A 14,053-nucleotide genomic window follows, 5' to 3' on the forward strand; every position below is an offset into this window, starting at 1 on the left:
TAAATTATAGAGCTCTTTAATTGAATTGTTACTAGTAAAAATATAATTACGACGAGTAACGCTGGGACGTTTTTATGCTGAAAGGGCCTCCCATATTACAGAGCTCTAATTGAATTGTTACTAGTAACAATTATGATTAGAGAGCTCTGTAATTCAATTGTTACTAGTAACAATTACGATTAGAGAGCTCTCTAATTCAATTGTTACTAGTAACAATTGAATTAGAGAGCTCTGTAATTCAATTAGAGAGCTCTGCAATTACACATATCTTTAATGTGTATTTTTACTAGTAATAAATTAATTGAAGAGCTCTGTAATTCAATTGTTACTAGTAAAAATTCAATTAGAGAGCTCTATAATGGTAATTGTTACTAGTAATAATTCAATTAGAGAGCTCTATAATTGTAATTGTTACTAGTAAGAATTCAATTAGAGAGCTCTATAATTGTAATTGTTACTAGTAAGAATTCAATTAGAGAGCTCTATAATCATAATTGTTACTAGTAACAATTGAATTACAGAGCTCTATAATTGTAATTGTTACTAGTAACAATTCAATTAGAGAGCTCTATAATCCGAATTGTTACTAGTAACAATTGAATTGCAGAGCTCTATAATTAAAAATGAATGGAAGTCAATGGAGACATATGACTAGTAATAAATGAATTGTAGAGCTCTCTAATTGGAATTGTTACTAGTAACAATTGAATTAGAGAGCTCTATAATCATAATTGTTACTAGTAAAAATTCAATTAGAGAGCTCTATAATTGTAATTGTTACTAGTAAGAATTCAATTAGAGAGCTCTATAATTGTAATTGTTACTAGTAAGAATTCAATTAGAGAGCTCTATAATCATAATTGTTACTAGTAACAATTGAATTATAGAGCTCTATAATTGTAATTGTTACTAGTAGAAATTAAATTATAGAGCTCTTTAATTGAATTGTTACTAGTAAAAATATAATTACGACGAGTAACGCTGGGACGTTTTTATGCTGAAAGGGCCTCCCATACCTATGAGACATGAGAAATGGTTGAGAATACAGAACAAACCAAAAACAGCTCTAAACTTGTCGACACACTTCAGATAATGTCGGCTATATTTACACACCGCACACATAGGCTTTTATGTCAAGACAGCTTTTTACTTATATTTACTTAGGCCAACCTATTCACTTTTATTTTAAAAATAAAATATAATAAAGCTAGCTGTCGCCGCTTAAAGCTACATGTTGCTACTTCCTATTTGTCGGTTAAATACTTTACTTGTGAAGCCTAGGCCTAGCCCTCGCTTAGCAACTATTGTTAGCAAGGTTTATACTCTGTGTTGTAAAACAAAACGTTAAAGTTAAACAAACGTTGTTTAACTTAACTAAAAAAAATCGCCATACTAAAAACCAAATAGGAAATAAAAAGTCAAACTGAACGCAAGTGTTCATCAGTGACAACTACATTTGGTGCTTGCCTTGATACGCTACGAAATATACAGTAGCTAATATCAAACCTGAAATGATTGACATCAGTAGCCTTAAACAATTAAACAACTTTAAAAACCTTGAATCATGTGACTCATCTGTTTTGAAATGATGGAAATTGTTGTTTACTGAGGCTGTTTCATAAGCTTTCATTATAGCCTATAATGGAAGAAACAAAAAGGCATGGCAAAAAAAAAACTTGTTCAAATATGTTATTGTGTGTACGGAGCATCAGAACAACATTGTATTTTGCAAGCATACAATTGAACGTTTCAAGTCTCCTAATGCTATCAGTACAATTGCTCATGAAATTTAACAATTAGAGTATAATATTGTACAGTACTTGTATACATGTTTAACAGACAATTGCTTGGAGTGCAAAACTGAACTTTTAAAGAGAGGCCTGTTGAGATCTGACCGGCCTTTACATTGACTCCCAGAAAATGAGGTCATAAAAATTACAATAAAAAATGCCACTCAGTTTGTGGCTGATAGGTTTGATTGACAGAAAACTCAAGTTTTAATTTTAAACAGCTTATGTAAGGCAGTCATTCCCTCTCAGACAAACCCAGCCTACATGTTTAATACAACTTAAACTGCACAGCATCTTAAACATTTCACTTTACATCCAGTACAACCACATATGCTTCATCAGAGAGAGACAGGACCCTTTTTTAAACAGATTAGTCAGATTTTATATGTAATTTAAAAGCAGTATCAGTTTTGCCCTGTTTTCTAAATGTATTGCAAGGTACACCTAATGAATATTCCGCATAGTACAAATAAATCTCTTTGCATAAATTATCAGAATTCACAGAATTATTGCATTCCACAGACAACGTACAGCAGCCTTACATTTGTAAGCACCTGCTGACAACCAACCTCAGTCGATCTGGCTTTTGCATAAACATAGCTAGAATATGCCATTTGGACTTTGCAGCAGATGTCCACTAAGCCTCGCCGAATCTGATTATGTTTTTTAGTTAGAGAAGATCAAAGAAAATCAATTTAAGCTCCACCATGTGTAACAAATATGTGAGAACACAAAATGTGAAACACCTGTGAAAAACAAAAACAAGTGTAGTCGCCTTTGGTACGAGACGCACACTTAGCCACTTAGAAAGAAATATACTTTCACTGACTTGTTCTTCAGTGGCCATTTCATTAGCACTGTTGTTTCTGCTGCGCTGTGCAGAGTCAGATTAAACAGACAACAACCAATCCTATTAAAGTAGCCTTTGTAAGCTGCAGTGAAACACACATGCTAGTGTTGTCCATTGTTTCTCTCCCATGCAACTTCAGTCATGTGTCTTTCCTTCTTGGCCAGTCTTGGTCATCCTTGTGCTTCTCAGATTTTGGGCTTGTCCACTTGTCTGTTGGCCTTGCGGAATAATGACTTGATCTCCTCCGTCATCATATCTTGCCAGTTATCTCTAAAAGTTGAGAAATAATTTAGAAAGTTATCAGTGATGATGACAGACAGAGTTGTAGATCATTTTTGGACCTTGGTAAGTAATGCATTTCACAAAAACTGCAATAATACACAACATGCACAAATAATCGGATAAGCAGAATGTCCGCCACTACAATAACCACCACCACAACACAAACAAACCAACCAGAAAACACCCTAACCAAATGACAAATACAGCACAGCATGCAAGGTACTACCTCCTTGCAAATGTGTACAGGTTCATGCCTTTTTCTCAGCTTTCCTTTTCCTGTAAGCTTCAATGTCCTCAGGTTTCAAACCATGGTTGTCTTCCCTGATGCATAAATCCAATTATCCAATCCATAAATAGTATCCCATTCATAAGTACAAAGAAAATTAATCTAAACCACAAAATGCATATAAAGGTATAATTTATTTGGAAAGTGGTGTGGTAAAATACAATTGATATTCAGTAAAATAAAGTGCAGTATAATAAAAAAGGCCACTGCTTTACATTAAATGCTAAGTTAATTAAGTGTGTGTGTGTGCATACAAAATTATATTTGTTTAAAATAAATGGTAAAATTCTATTAAATTCTTACCCTGGTTTGATCTCTGGTGGTTTTGGCAAAGGCTTTGTAAAATTAGACTTTCCAACAAGCCAGTATGTTTCTTCAATGCCTTTCCCCTAAAAACAAAATCCATAAACATGAATAAAAAATGTCCACATTAAGGTATTGGAAAAGTTTGGGGGTCAGTAAGGTTTTTTTTTATCTTCTTGAAAGAAGTCTTTCATGCTCACCAAGGCTGCATTTATGTTATAAAAAATACATGCATATACATATATATATATATATATATATATATATATATATATATATATATATATATATATATATATTTTTTTTTTTTTTTTTTTTAATACATTTTGAAATAATTCCAATATATTAATTTGGTGCTGAATAAAAGATATCACTTATTTAAAATATAAATCTTTTACATTATAAATGTATTTAATGTCACTTTTGATCAATTTAATGCATGCTTGCTGAATGCAAGTATTAACTGACCACATATATTTGAACTGTAGCATATGTTAAAATATTATTAAGTTACAATTTATTATTTAGTATGATTCTTAAAAGAAAGTGTTTGTGTTAGTACCTTAAGCTCAGTCTTTCCTCTGACTTCTATTTTGTAGCCATCGTTCAGTGAGCGGAGAATATTCACTGTACTAATGTTCACATGAATTCTGTAAGCTGAAGGAAATAATGTTTATTGATGTTTCTTCTCATCACAGTACATCATGGGGTTAGTATATCACAAAAATATGGAACATACGCAACCCTGTAGATTCCATACGAGAGGCGGTGTTGACTGTGTCTCCAAAAAGGCAGTATCTAGGCATAGTTAGACCCACGACTCCAGCAACACACGGCCCTGGATCGAGAAGAAACATTATAGCATGAGGGACAAGCATTGGACATCAGAAGATAACATGAGCATCACAAGAGGGTTTTGTTCAGTATCACTAAGCGGATGAAAACAGCTGGAGACTGAGTGCTCACCTGAGTGAATGCCAATCCGTATTCTGACCGGAACATCTGGCATGTGCCGCATCTTGAAGGAGCCCACAGAGCTGAGAATGTTCAGGGACATGTTGGCGATCTCGGCTGCATGCTTGTTGCCGTTCTTCTTTGGCAGCCCAGAGGCCACCATGTAGGCATCTCCAATGGTTTCAACCTGTGATAAAGAAGAGTTAACTGGCTTTTCATGGAAATCAATTGCTGTTCGGTTCTCTCAGACTTCCAAACGTACCTTATAGACATCGTGGCTGCCAAGCACGGCATCAAATAGGGAGTAAAGGTCATTGAGCAGGTCTACAACCTCAATTGGGTCACTAAGGGATGAGATGGTGGTGAAGCCTACAATGTCACTGAAGTAGATGGTGACTTGATCAAAGTACTCTGGCTCCACGGAGGCACCGGTTTTCAGAGCTTCTGCCACAGAACTGTTAATTGAAAAATACATGAAGCTTAATTTGACATAGATGTTGATCCAGGAACTTGTCTTAGCGGAGAAAATAAAATGAAGTATGCGACCATTAGTGAATGGAAGTGTTGGTGTACGAAAACGTATACTCACGGAGGAAGCATCTCAGCCAGAAGCTTCTCTGTCCTCTGTTTCTCTACCTCCAGCTCCTCTGTTCTTTCTCTGATCAGGTCCTCCAGGTTGGAGGAGTACTGCTCCAGCATACGCAGCATGGAGTCAATAATATTGGTCTTTTTGCCCTTGTTGATGAGCTTGAACTGAAAACAGAAAATAGGAAACAATTATCACTGAAAATAAGTAACAAATCACTATAAAGTGACGTGACATACAACCAAGTAAGGTGACCCATACTCAGAATTCGTGCTCTGCATTTAACCCATCCAAAGTGCACACACACAGCAGTGAACACACACACACCATGAACACACACCTGGAGCAGTGGGCAGCCATTCATGTTGTGGCCCCCGTGGAGCAGTTGGGGGTTTGGTGCCTTGCTCAAGGGCACCTCAGTCATGTTTTTGCTGGCCCGAGACTCGAACCCACAAACTTAGGGTTAGGAGTCAAACTCTCTGACTAGGCCTTTACCACTTTAATGAAAGTGTATTTAATGCAATCCAGTAATATATATATATATATATATATATATATATATATATATATATATATATATATATATATTTATATTTATATTTATATTTATATTTATATTTATATATATATATTTATATATATATATATATATTTATATATAAAATAAAATGTTTGGGATCAGTAAGATGAGTTTTTTTATTATTATTATTCTCTTATGTTCACCAAGGCTGTAAATATTTTTAAAAAATTATATATATATATATATATATATATATATATATATATATATATATATATATATATATATATATATATATATATATAATTATTTGTATTATTATTATTTTTCTTTTTTCTTTTTTATAAATTTATATATTTTGTCGAAACCATGACAGATTTTTTTCCAGTATTCTTTGATGAATTCACAATTTATTTGAAAAAAAAATTATAACATTAGAAATGTTTTTATTGTAACTCTTGATCCGTTTGATGCATTCTTGCTGAATAAACATATTAATTTATTTTGAAAACTCAAAATGTATCATTAATAATAGCATCAAATAACACCAAATAAATCAATTATGATGCTAAACAATAATACAATACAAAAATAGCTGGCACAATATACTTTAAAATCAGTACACAAAGTAAGCAACCATTCTAAAAACTACAAAGTTCCTTAAATATGTTTGTTACTGTGTTAGCCAATGCACTCAAGAAACTCCAAAACAACTATTCTAAACTCACCTGATCAAAGATCTGATCAAAAGGAGGCCTTCTGTCAGGCTGTTCACTCCAGCACTGCTTCATTAACTGAATGCATTCCAGTGGAGCTTGATCTGGAGCGACAGTGGGCCTGCACATAGGCGGAGGTTTCTTCACCTTCCTTATTATCTCTGCGGATACCATAAAAATGCTGCTGCTTATAAAGAGATGCCAAATTTAACTGATAATACCAAAACAGTTACTGTTGTAACATACTGTTTACCTCTTCAAAACTGATTCTTCAAACTATTATTGTAAGAGGAATAATTTAGTAGATCTTCTTTATAACCAACCTTCAGGGGACAATCCGAGCATGCAGTACGGCGTTCCTCTGACCACCACTTCTTGAAGTATAATCGAAAAACTGTACACATCTGCTTTATAAGTTCCTTTCCGTGGACTTTCAGGGTCTCTGAGAAGTTCAGGAGCTGTCCAGAATAGATCTGAGAGACAAAGAATTGCCTTATCACATTTTTGTTTAATATCAGAGAACTGGATGTAGTAAAAGTGAGACTTGCGTTGTAAATAAACAAGATTTTTCAAAAGTAAACACCCGTACCCTCTGGAGGTGGGGTCTCCTTTGGCGCTTTCTGGGTCTCAAGAATCTCACTGTATCCATAATCAGTGATCTTTAAGACAAAACGTCCATCTACTACACAATTATGAGACTTCAGGCGCCCATGAGGAAATTCCCTGTGGTGAAGATACTTCATGCCCTATTGGATGGGTACAAGAAACCAAAGACAGACATTATAAATGCATTTGGAAATGATCTGGAGATCACATTTTGACATTTATATTCATTATAATGTTCAAAAGTACCTTGATGAGATCCAGTAATAAAGAGGATTTAAACATCCAGTCCAGTTTGACATCTTCATTGCGAAGGAGATCGTGTAGACTCCCCCGAGAACAGTGTTCAGTCACAATGGCAAACATCTCACAATCATTGAAGAACCCCAAAAAAGGATTGACATTTTCATTCCGTAGGTCCTTCATCTGGGAATTATAAAGATGATAGGAAGTGTCACTCAAAGAACAAGCTCATACCAAACTGTTGGTCTTAAATAAATTGTTTTTAGCCAATACCTTGGTGAAGATCTTAGTGGTGCTCTGTTTAACCTCCTTGAAATGTCCCTCCTTAAATTTTTTTAGCCACACCCAGTCGCCCTGCAAAAATCAAAATGATTTAAATTGTGTCAAGTTGAAAAAACAAGGTGTGTTCGATATAAAACAAAATTTGAAATCGCATACAATCACCTCGTATACAGCCACGTTTGATGTTTCATGTGTTGCTGTTGCCATGCTATTCACAGAGCGGGAACGTTCACCTATGCTCTTCTCCTCAATGTAACTTTTTGAGTCGCAAAGATCCTCAAGGGTGATTTTCTGTGAGAAGAGATGCATAGAAAATATTTTTTTTAAAAAGGTCTTGTTTAAAGAAAGCAGCTGGTCGGGCGACACATACCCTCTTGCTCAGCTGAGGGTTGATGAAGGTCAGATCCTCAAGTGTAAGCAGGATTCTGTTGGGCCCTTTGATCAGCTGGATTTGTTGGATTCGCCGCCTACAAAGATCAGACAAGATAACACACAACTTCTTGTACCTTCTGTATGTTCATGAAATGAAACAAATATCATAGGATCTTATCAAAACCACAGCAATATTACCTTACGAATAGAGTGAGACCAATAGAACCAAGAACAATAATGAGTGCAGTCACGAACGATATGATGACATATGTTATTTCCACACCTATAACACAAAAAAATACATGGATTTAAAATTGGATATTTACACAAAAGAAATTCAGCATATACAAATTCAGGTATACATTTTATTTTTACTATGCTTATATGTAAATGTATAAATATAAATAAATAGAGAGAGAGAGAGAGAAAGAGAGAAAGCTGCTAAAGTAAATATAATTTAATCATAATTAATCATTTTAATTGAGTATTTCTTCATCAAATTTATTATTTCTAAAAAAAAATTCTAAAAATTTTTTTTTAGAGAATAATAATCATAATATTTAATATTGATAATTTACAAAAAATATATTGGAAGATAAAAGTGATATTTCTTACAATAATTTAAATATGAATGTTATTGTTTGAATAATAATATTATTAATAATAATAATGAATGTTGCTTTTAAGCAGAAAAAATAAAACTATTAATAGTCAAATATCTGTTTCTCATTGAGTATGGTTTTGTGTGGGTTTGTTGTACCTCCTGCGCAGATGGCATTGGGGTCAAACCAGCAGCTGGAGTCTGAAGGTGGAGGTGAACCTGCAGGGAAATGAATGTACGTCCCGGCGAACAGCACTTTATCTAACGTCAGCTTCACATAAAAGCAACGATACAGTTCAGATCCCCAGCCATCAGTGTCTAAGATCACGTAGTCAGTCTGCCCGTTCCCTTGGGCGTCCATGCGGATGTTCTGGTTGAACCCTGAAAATGTGATGTTCCTCGTGAAGGAGGACAGGTTGGACCCGGAGAACCACTTACCGGCTCTTCTGGCATTGTGCATGGACTTTGCAAGGAGGTACAAACTGTTGTAGATTGTACCAAAGAGCGGAGAGACCTGAAATGTAACAGAATGTTTTAATGTAATGTTTTATGCACGTGTACAAATAAGACTTATAAATGCTTCAAAGTGCACTGTGCACACCTGCTCTGGCTCTTGTGACACCATCAGTTCTCCGAATCGTTTGGCCATACTGTATGCTTCGTTGAATGACATCAGGTCTGACTCTATGGTGATGGTGAGTACAGCGTCGTAGGCTTTGCGCAGTTTGGTGTTGTTTTGCAGTGGGAAGTAGGTGGTGTTGGTGTAGGGCAGGCTGTACAGGAGGGTGTCGTATGGGATAAACACATACTGACCCTTCGTCAATCCCATGTCATAGGCCTTCATCAGGAATGACGTTTGTTGCTCTCCTCCAATGAGTGCTGAGTGCATGCACATAATGATGACTGAAACATGAAAAACTAATTAATTTGTGCTGAATCAGTTTAGCAAAGATATTGTATTTGTACCTAAATAAAAAATATGTTTTCCTTTTTAAAAAAGAAAAAAAAAAAGGACCATGATTACAAATTTGTATGACAGTTGAATGAATCGAACAAACCTTTGAACAAACATTGTTTAAAATTTTGGAAAGCTTAGTGTCACATACATATCTTTAACTGAGCAACAAATGTAGTGCATGCATTTACACACACGTTTAAACAAATGATTTTTTTTTTTTGGTAGTTTGTTAAAGATAAACCTCCTTTTGGCCAAGTGATTAGAGATAAAGCAAAGATTCAGCTGCCATCTGTTTAATCATAATGTATATATATATATATATATATATATATATATATATATATATATATATATATATATATATATATATATATATATATATATATATATATATATATATATATATATATACATATATAATATATATTTATATATATATATATATACATATATAATATATATATATATATATATATATATATATATAGATAGATAGATAGATAGATAGATAGATAGATAGATAGATAGATAGATAGATAGATAGATAGATAGATAGATAGATAGATAGATAGATAGATAGCAGTGATTTTTTTTTGTATGTTGTTGTTGGTTTTTTTTTACATTGAAAACCACTCAAAGTATATAATAATTTGAAAAGAACTGTAACTATATTAGTATCTATTATAATAAATTTAAATATAGTAGAATATATACAAGTGTTACTATAATATATAAATTATACAAAATAATATATTATTATAAATAATAGAATTATACTTTTAAAGTGAAAGGAAAGTTATCATACTTTTTAATTGTAAAATATTTCTAATTTATTAATATTTATTGGTTAAAAGTAAAAACAATTTTAAAAAAAGTATTATTATTTATATGATACCATTCGTTTTACTGGTTAAAACTGTCATCATAAAAAATTCTAAAAAAGAAATTCTATGCAGCAATTGACCTTAAAAAATACTGAGAAATATTTACCGGAGCAAAAATCTCTTAATGCCTCTAAACATAAAAGGAATGTTTATGCAGACACTGCAAATCGATGTGTCCAAAACACTTCACCTTTTATCAGCCCTGCATTTCGTATGCTCAGCAACGTGTTCTCCAGCATGGTGTCATTATTCCCCATGGACACAACAATGCCAACAGGAAGCCCCTGGTTTCTGAGAGCGCTAGCTAATTTAGCAGCCGTATCGATCCATATATCCTCATTAGAAGACACGATGGCTATGTTAGCCAAGCTAAAAAACCTAAGCACACTGAAGAGCACCTGTGTCGGGGATGGTAAAGTTCGAGCAAATGTTGGGTAGCTCTGGACCCGGTCTAACTCATGGTTAATGCACGCCCATGAAAACATAGACTTGTCCCAATTCTTGCTCATAAGCGCCGCAGCATTGCAGTATCCTGGATTTGAAGGGCCTATAAACGCATCAACCGTGTTCTCATATTGTACAAATGAGGTCAAGGCTTTGGATGTCTCGCAAGCCTCTTGAAGGATGACGAAGTCCATCGTACAGCCCAGGTCTAAACTAAAATCCTCATTTATTCGGCTAACAGCCAGTCTGGACGCAATGGCAGGAAGTGATTTTGCATAATAAGGGTCACAGTTCCAAGGCCCCAGGACGCCTACTTTGAAAATCAGGCACTGGACACAACATGGAAAAGTCAAAACACCAAGAATAATCCATAGTGTAATGCTGTAAAAGGGGAGCGTAGAGAGGCTGTGTCTGCTCCAGAGGACGGGGCAGCAGGGGTAACTGGATAAATCCCATAAAGCACCTCCGAACGGGAGGTGAATATGTTGCATTGTCCTCCGTCAGAAGCCGTTATGAAAGATGGATGTTACAAAGAGACACCTGGAAAACAACAGGTTAGACATGAACAGAAGTCATGGCACCTGTTTATCAGTTTTCAAGGCCAAATATTTAATAATATGGGATTTTTGTGTTCTATACACAGCTAGGTTGTATATTTTATGTACAGTGTATTCATTTAATCTCACCAAAGTTGATCAAACTAATTCAAAATTGATAATCTGGCATTCATTTTAAATTGAATTAGAGTTTAAACTTGACTGTGTGATTCTATCTAAAAGATTAGACACAGTGAATGTAGACGTTACATGACATTTTTGTGACAAGGGGAAAATATGGATTTTTTACATAATAATTAAAACATTTCATAGACAGTTTTATCATATTATTAATTGTAGGATTTATTTTTTTCGAGTTGAAAATAAAACATTGGGGAGTTATTGTAGTCGTTTTGCAAGATAATACTACTTAAGTCTTTCTACATTTATATTTCATGTTTAATTCAATGTGCTATTTGTTATTTCTTTATAATTATTTGTAAAAATTTACCGAGTGACAATTGTTTCACTACCAGTTTTTTTGATGCACTACAAATGCAAAAAAAAATAATAATAATACATTTTTCTGCAATTATATTTATGCAAGTGAACAAACTGGAACACAATGCTACATAAAATGCAATTGAGAAACTGAACTTACCATTATTTATATGGGCCTCTTGGTGCATGAAAACATCTCCACAAAGTTTAACTCGTTCCTCCAGTGTTTGCTTTAATAACGTAGATGTATATCCTTCAAATGATTAGACGCTCATCCTTCACGACGGTTTTCCAGCATCAGTCGCGCCGTGGGTATAAACAAATGTTGAGCAGATCTCAGTTCACAAATAAGAGTTTGATGAGGCTCGTCAGTGGCGTTGAGTGATTCAACTTCAGCACCCTGGAGAGCTACTTAATGCCTGCAGTCATCAATCCAGGTGCCCTTTTGCATCTTCACAATTCACACCTTACGTTCAGTAACATTTTCCAGCTTCACTGTTATGAATATTGCAGTAAATCTCCTCGATAGTGTTGTCAATATGGGTTGAATGTTTACCTTATTTCCTTCACATCGCAGTTTCTGAAATCCTTGTCGGGCATGAAAATAATTAAATGCATCATTATAATAATAATAATAAAAAGTCATTTGCGCTTTAAATATATCCTCTCGAAATTATCTAGAGGCCTAGATGTTTCTCTGTTCAATGAAAGTCCTTTGAAAGTGACCCGCGGATGAATGTAATCCATACTGGGTCAGGGACAAAATAAGAGGATTGCAGACATACGTTAACGCTTCAGACCCACCTTAACTGACTGAGCTAGTCGTGAAACTAACTAGTTACTTTTCAGACAAACGAAGGAAATATAAAATAATGTTGATGCGCGTTATAGTGTACAGAATCACAAGCGTAAATTGCACATTAGGAAGACAGCTTCATGGGCCAAGAAGAGTGATTAAATAAAATGAACCAATCAGATAATGACATAAATCCATTCAGTTACGAAATTAAATTAACTGTCGTTTATATATATATATATATATATATATAGATATATAGATATATATATATATATATATATATATATATATATATATATATATATATATATATATATATATAGATAGATATATATATATATATATATATATATATATATAGATATATAGATTTATATTTATATTTTATTGTGTTTTCAGGAGATAAAATAGAGAAATTTAGTTTAAAGCACTTAGAAATGTGTATTGCATTGTTCTTGTTGGTTTGGGTTTGACAATGTTTGACAACCATATATTTCAAGACCTACAGTCTCCAGTCAATTAAAACCTCCACAAAAATATCTAAATTATGCTTAATTCAAAAATTAAAGAAAAAACCCTACACTTTACTATTATTCTTATGCTTTTTGAGCTCTCATCTTCAAGGTTCTTATTTAAGGTCGAGCAAGGTCTCAGCAGCCCATCTCCAGCTCACCATGGAGACCCCATTGTGCATGAGCGTTTAATCAGTGTAATTAGGCATTTGGTTTGTGTAGCTGTGATAGGCCCTCTTCAATTGAATTTACACAAGGTGTATTGGGCATAATTAAAGTTAACAAAGGGCGCTCCCTTGGACGATCCCAAGAGTTCTCTTACATTTGCCTGTGTCAGTTAAACCTTGTGTTTTGAGGACTCGTCTGAGGTCTCCTTGAGCTCATCTGGACTCATTATTACGGAGAAATACAAGCCCAGGAAATGATAAACAATTTTCTGGTGCTCAAACAGTTTTAACTGGCTGATTCACATTTTCAATGCATTCCATTTGCTGGCTATTAAAACTTTAGGTGGTTGCATAAGCCGTGACTTTCTGATGGATCACATGACTTTTGGGATTTCTGATGTGCTCGAGGAGCTTAATGCACCTGGGCATGGGTGCAGGCCCGTGTACGTTTGTCTTCAGGTTACTGTAGAGATTTTCTGGTGATATGTGCAGTGAGAGTGAGAGAGCGGGAGGAGGGCAAGAGAGATGTGCTGACCCATATCCAATAAGCCTCTGAGCTTCTTAAATGTTACACATTGACACCTCTGCCCTTCAACCAGAAACAGAGGATGCAAACTCAGCAAACAGCACCCAAAGCACTTGCAAGTAATTTTACAGCACTCTGTAGTACTCAATAACCTTTTTCAAAGGAAACAAACCAAGTGTTTTCATCTTTGAAACATTTACAGGGTTTGCATTGACATCTCTATAGTTATTATTAGTTAACCATTGCTGTAGACAGACTTCATATACCTTTTAATATTTGTGTTACAATTAATAAGTGAATCTAACTAAAATGACTGTTTTGCGCTCTTCATTGAAATG

At 34.3% G+C, this 14,053-nt stretch overlaps 1 protein-coding gene across 1 annotated transcript; it reads right to left on the reverse strand.

The window, feature by feature from the left end:
• Positions 1 to 1,674: 1,674 nt before the first annotated feature.
• Positions 1,675 to 12,549, reverse strand: gucy2f (guanylate cyclase 2F, retinal). Its single transcript, XM_052575544.1, has 19 exons — positions 11,872 to 12,549; positions 10,421 to 11,214; positions 8,990 to 9,291; positions 8,548 to 8,902; positions 7,986 to 8,070; positions 7,786 to 7,882; positions 7,578 to 7,706; positions 7,407 to 7,487; positions 7,140 to 7,316; positions 6,877 to 7,033; positions 6,611 to 6,760; positions 6,300 to 6,448; positions 5,055 to 5,218; positions 4,728 to 4,920; positions 4,478 to 4,652; positions 4,251 to 4,349; positions 4,074 to 4,168; positions 3,512 to 3,597; positions 1,675 to 2,910 (listed from the first exon to the last, which is right to left on the reverse strand). The coding sequence occupies exons 2-19, from the start codon at positions 11,163 to 11,165 to the stop codon at positions 2,826 to 2,828; spliced, it is 3,324 nt and encodes a 1,107-aa protein (XP_052431504.1). The 5' UTR covers positions 11,166 to 11,214; positions 11,872 to 12,549; the 3' UTR covers positions 1,675 to 2,825.
• Positions 12,550 to 14,053: the final 1,504 nt, after the last annotated feature.

The sequence above is a fragment of the Carassius gibelio genome, chromosome B15 (assembly GCF_023724105.1).
Source record: "Carassius gibelio isolate Cgi1373 ecotype wild population from Czech Republic chromosome B15, carGib1.2-hapl.c, whole genome shotgun sequence".
Classification (NCBI taxonomy): domain Eukaryota; kingdom Metazoa; phylum Chordata; class Actinopteri; order Cypriniformes; family Cyprinidae; genus Carassius; species Carassius gibelio.

Excerpts from the sequence above, each read along its gene's own strand:
- gucy2f (XM_052575544.1), bottom strand. The coding sequence starts at position 11,165 with ATGCAACATATTCACCTCCCGTTCGGAGGTGCTTTATGGGATTTATCC. Across the intron at positions 5,219-6,299 it reads TTGATCAGATCTTTGATCAG|TTCAAGCTCATCAACAAGGG; the intron begins GTGAGTTTAGAA and ends TTCTGTTTTCAG. Across the intron at positions 2,911-3,511 it reads CCACCAGAGATCAAACCAGG|AGATAACTGGCAAGATATGA; the intron begins GTAAGAATTTAA and ends CTCAACTTTTAG.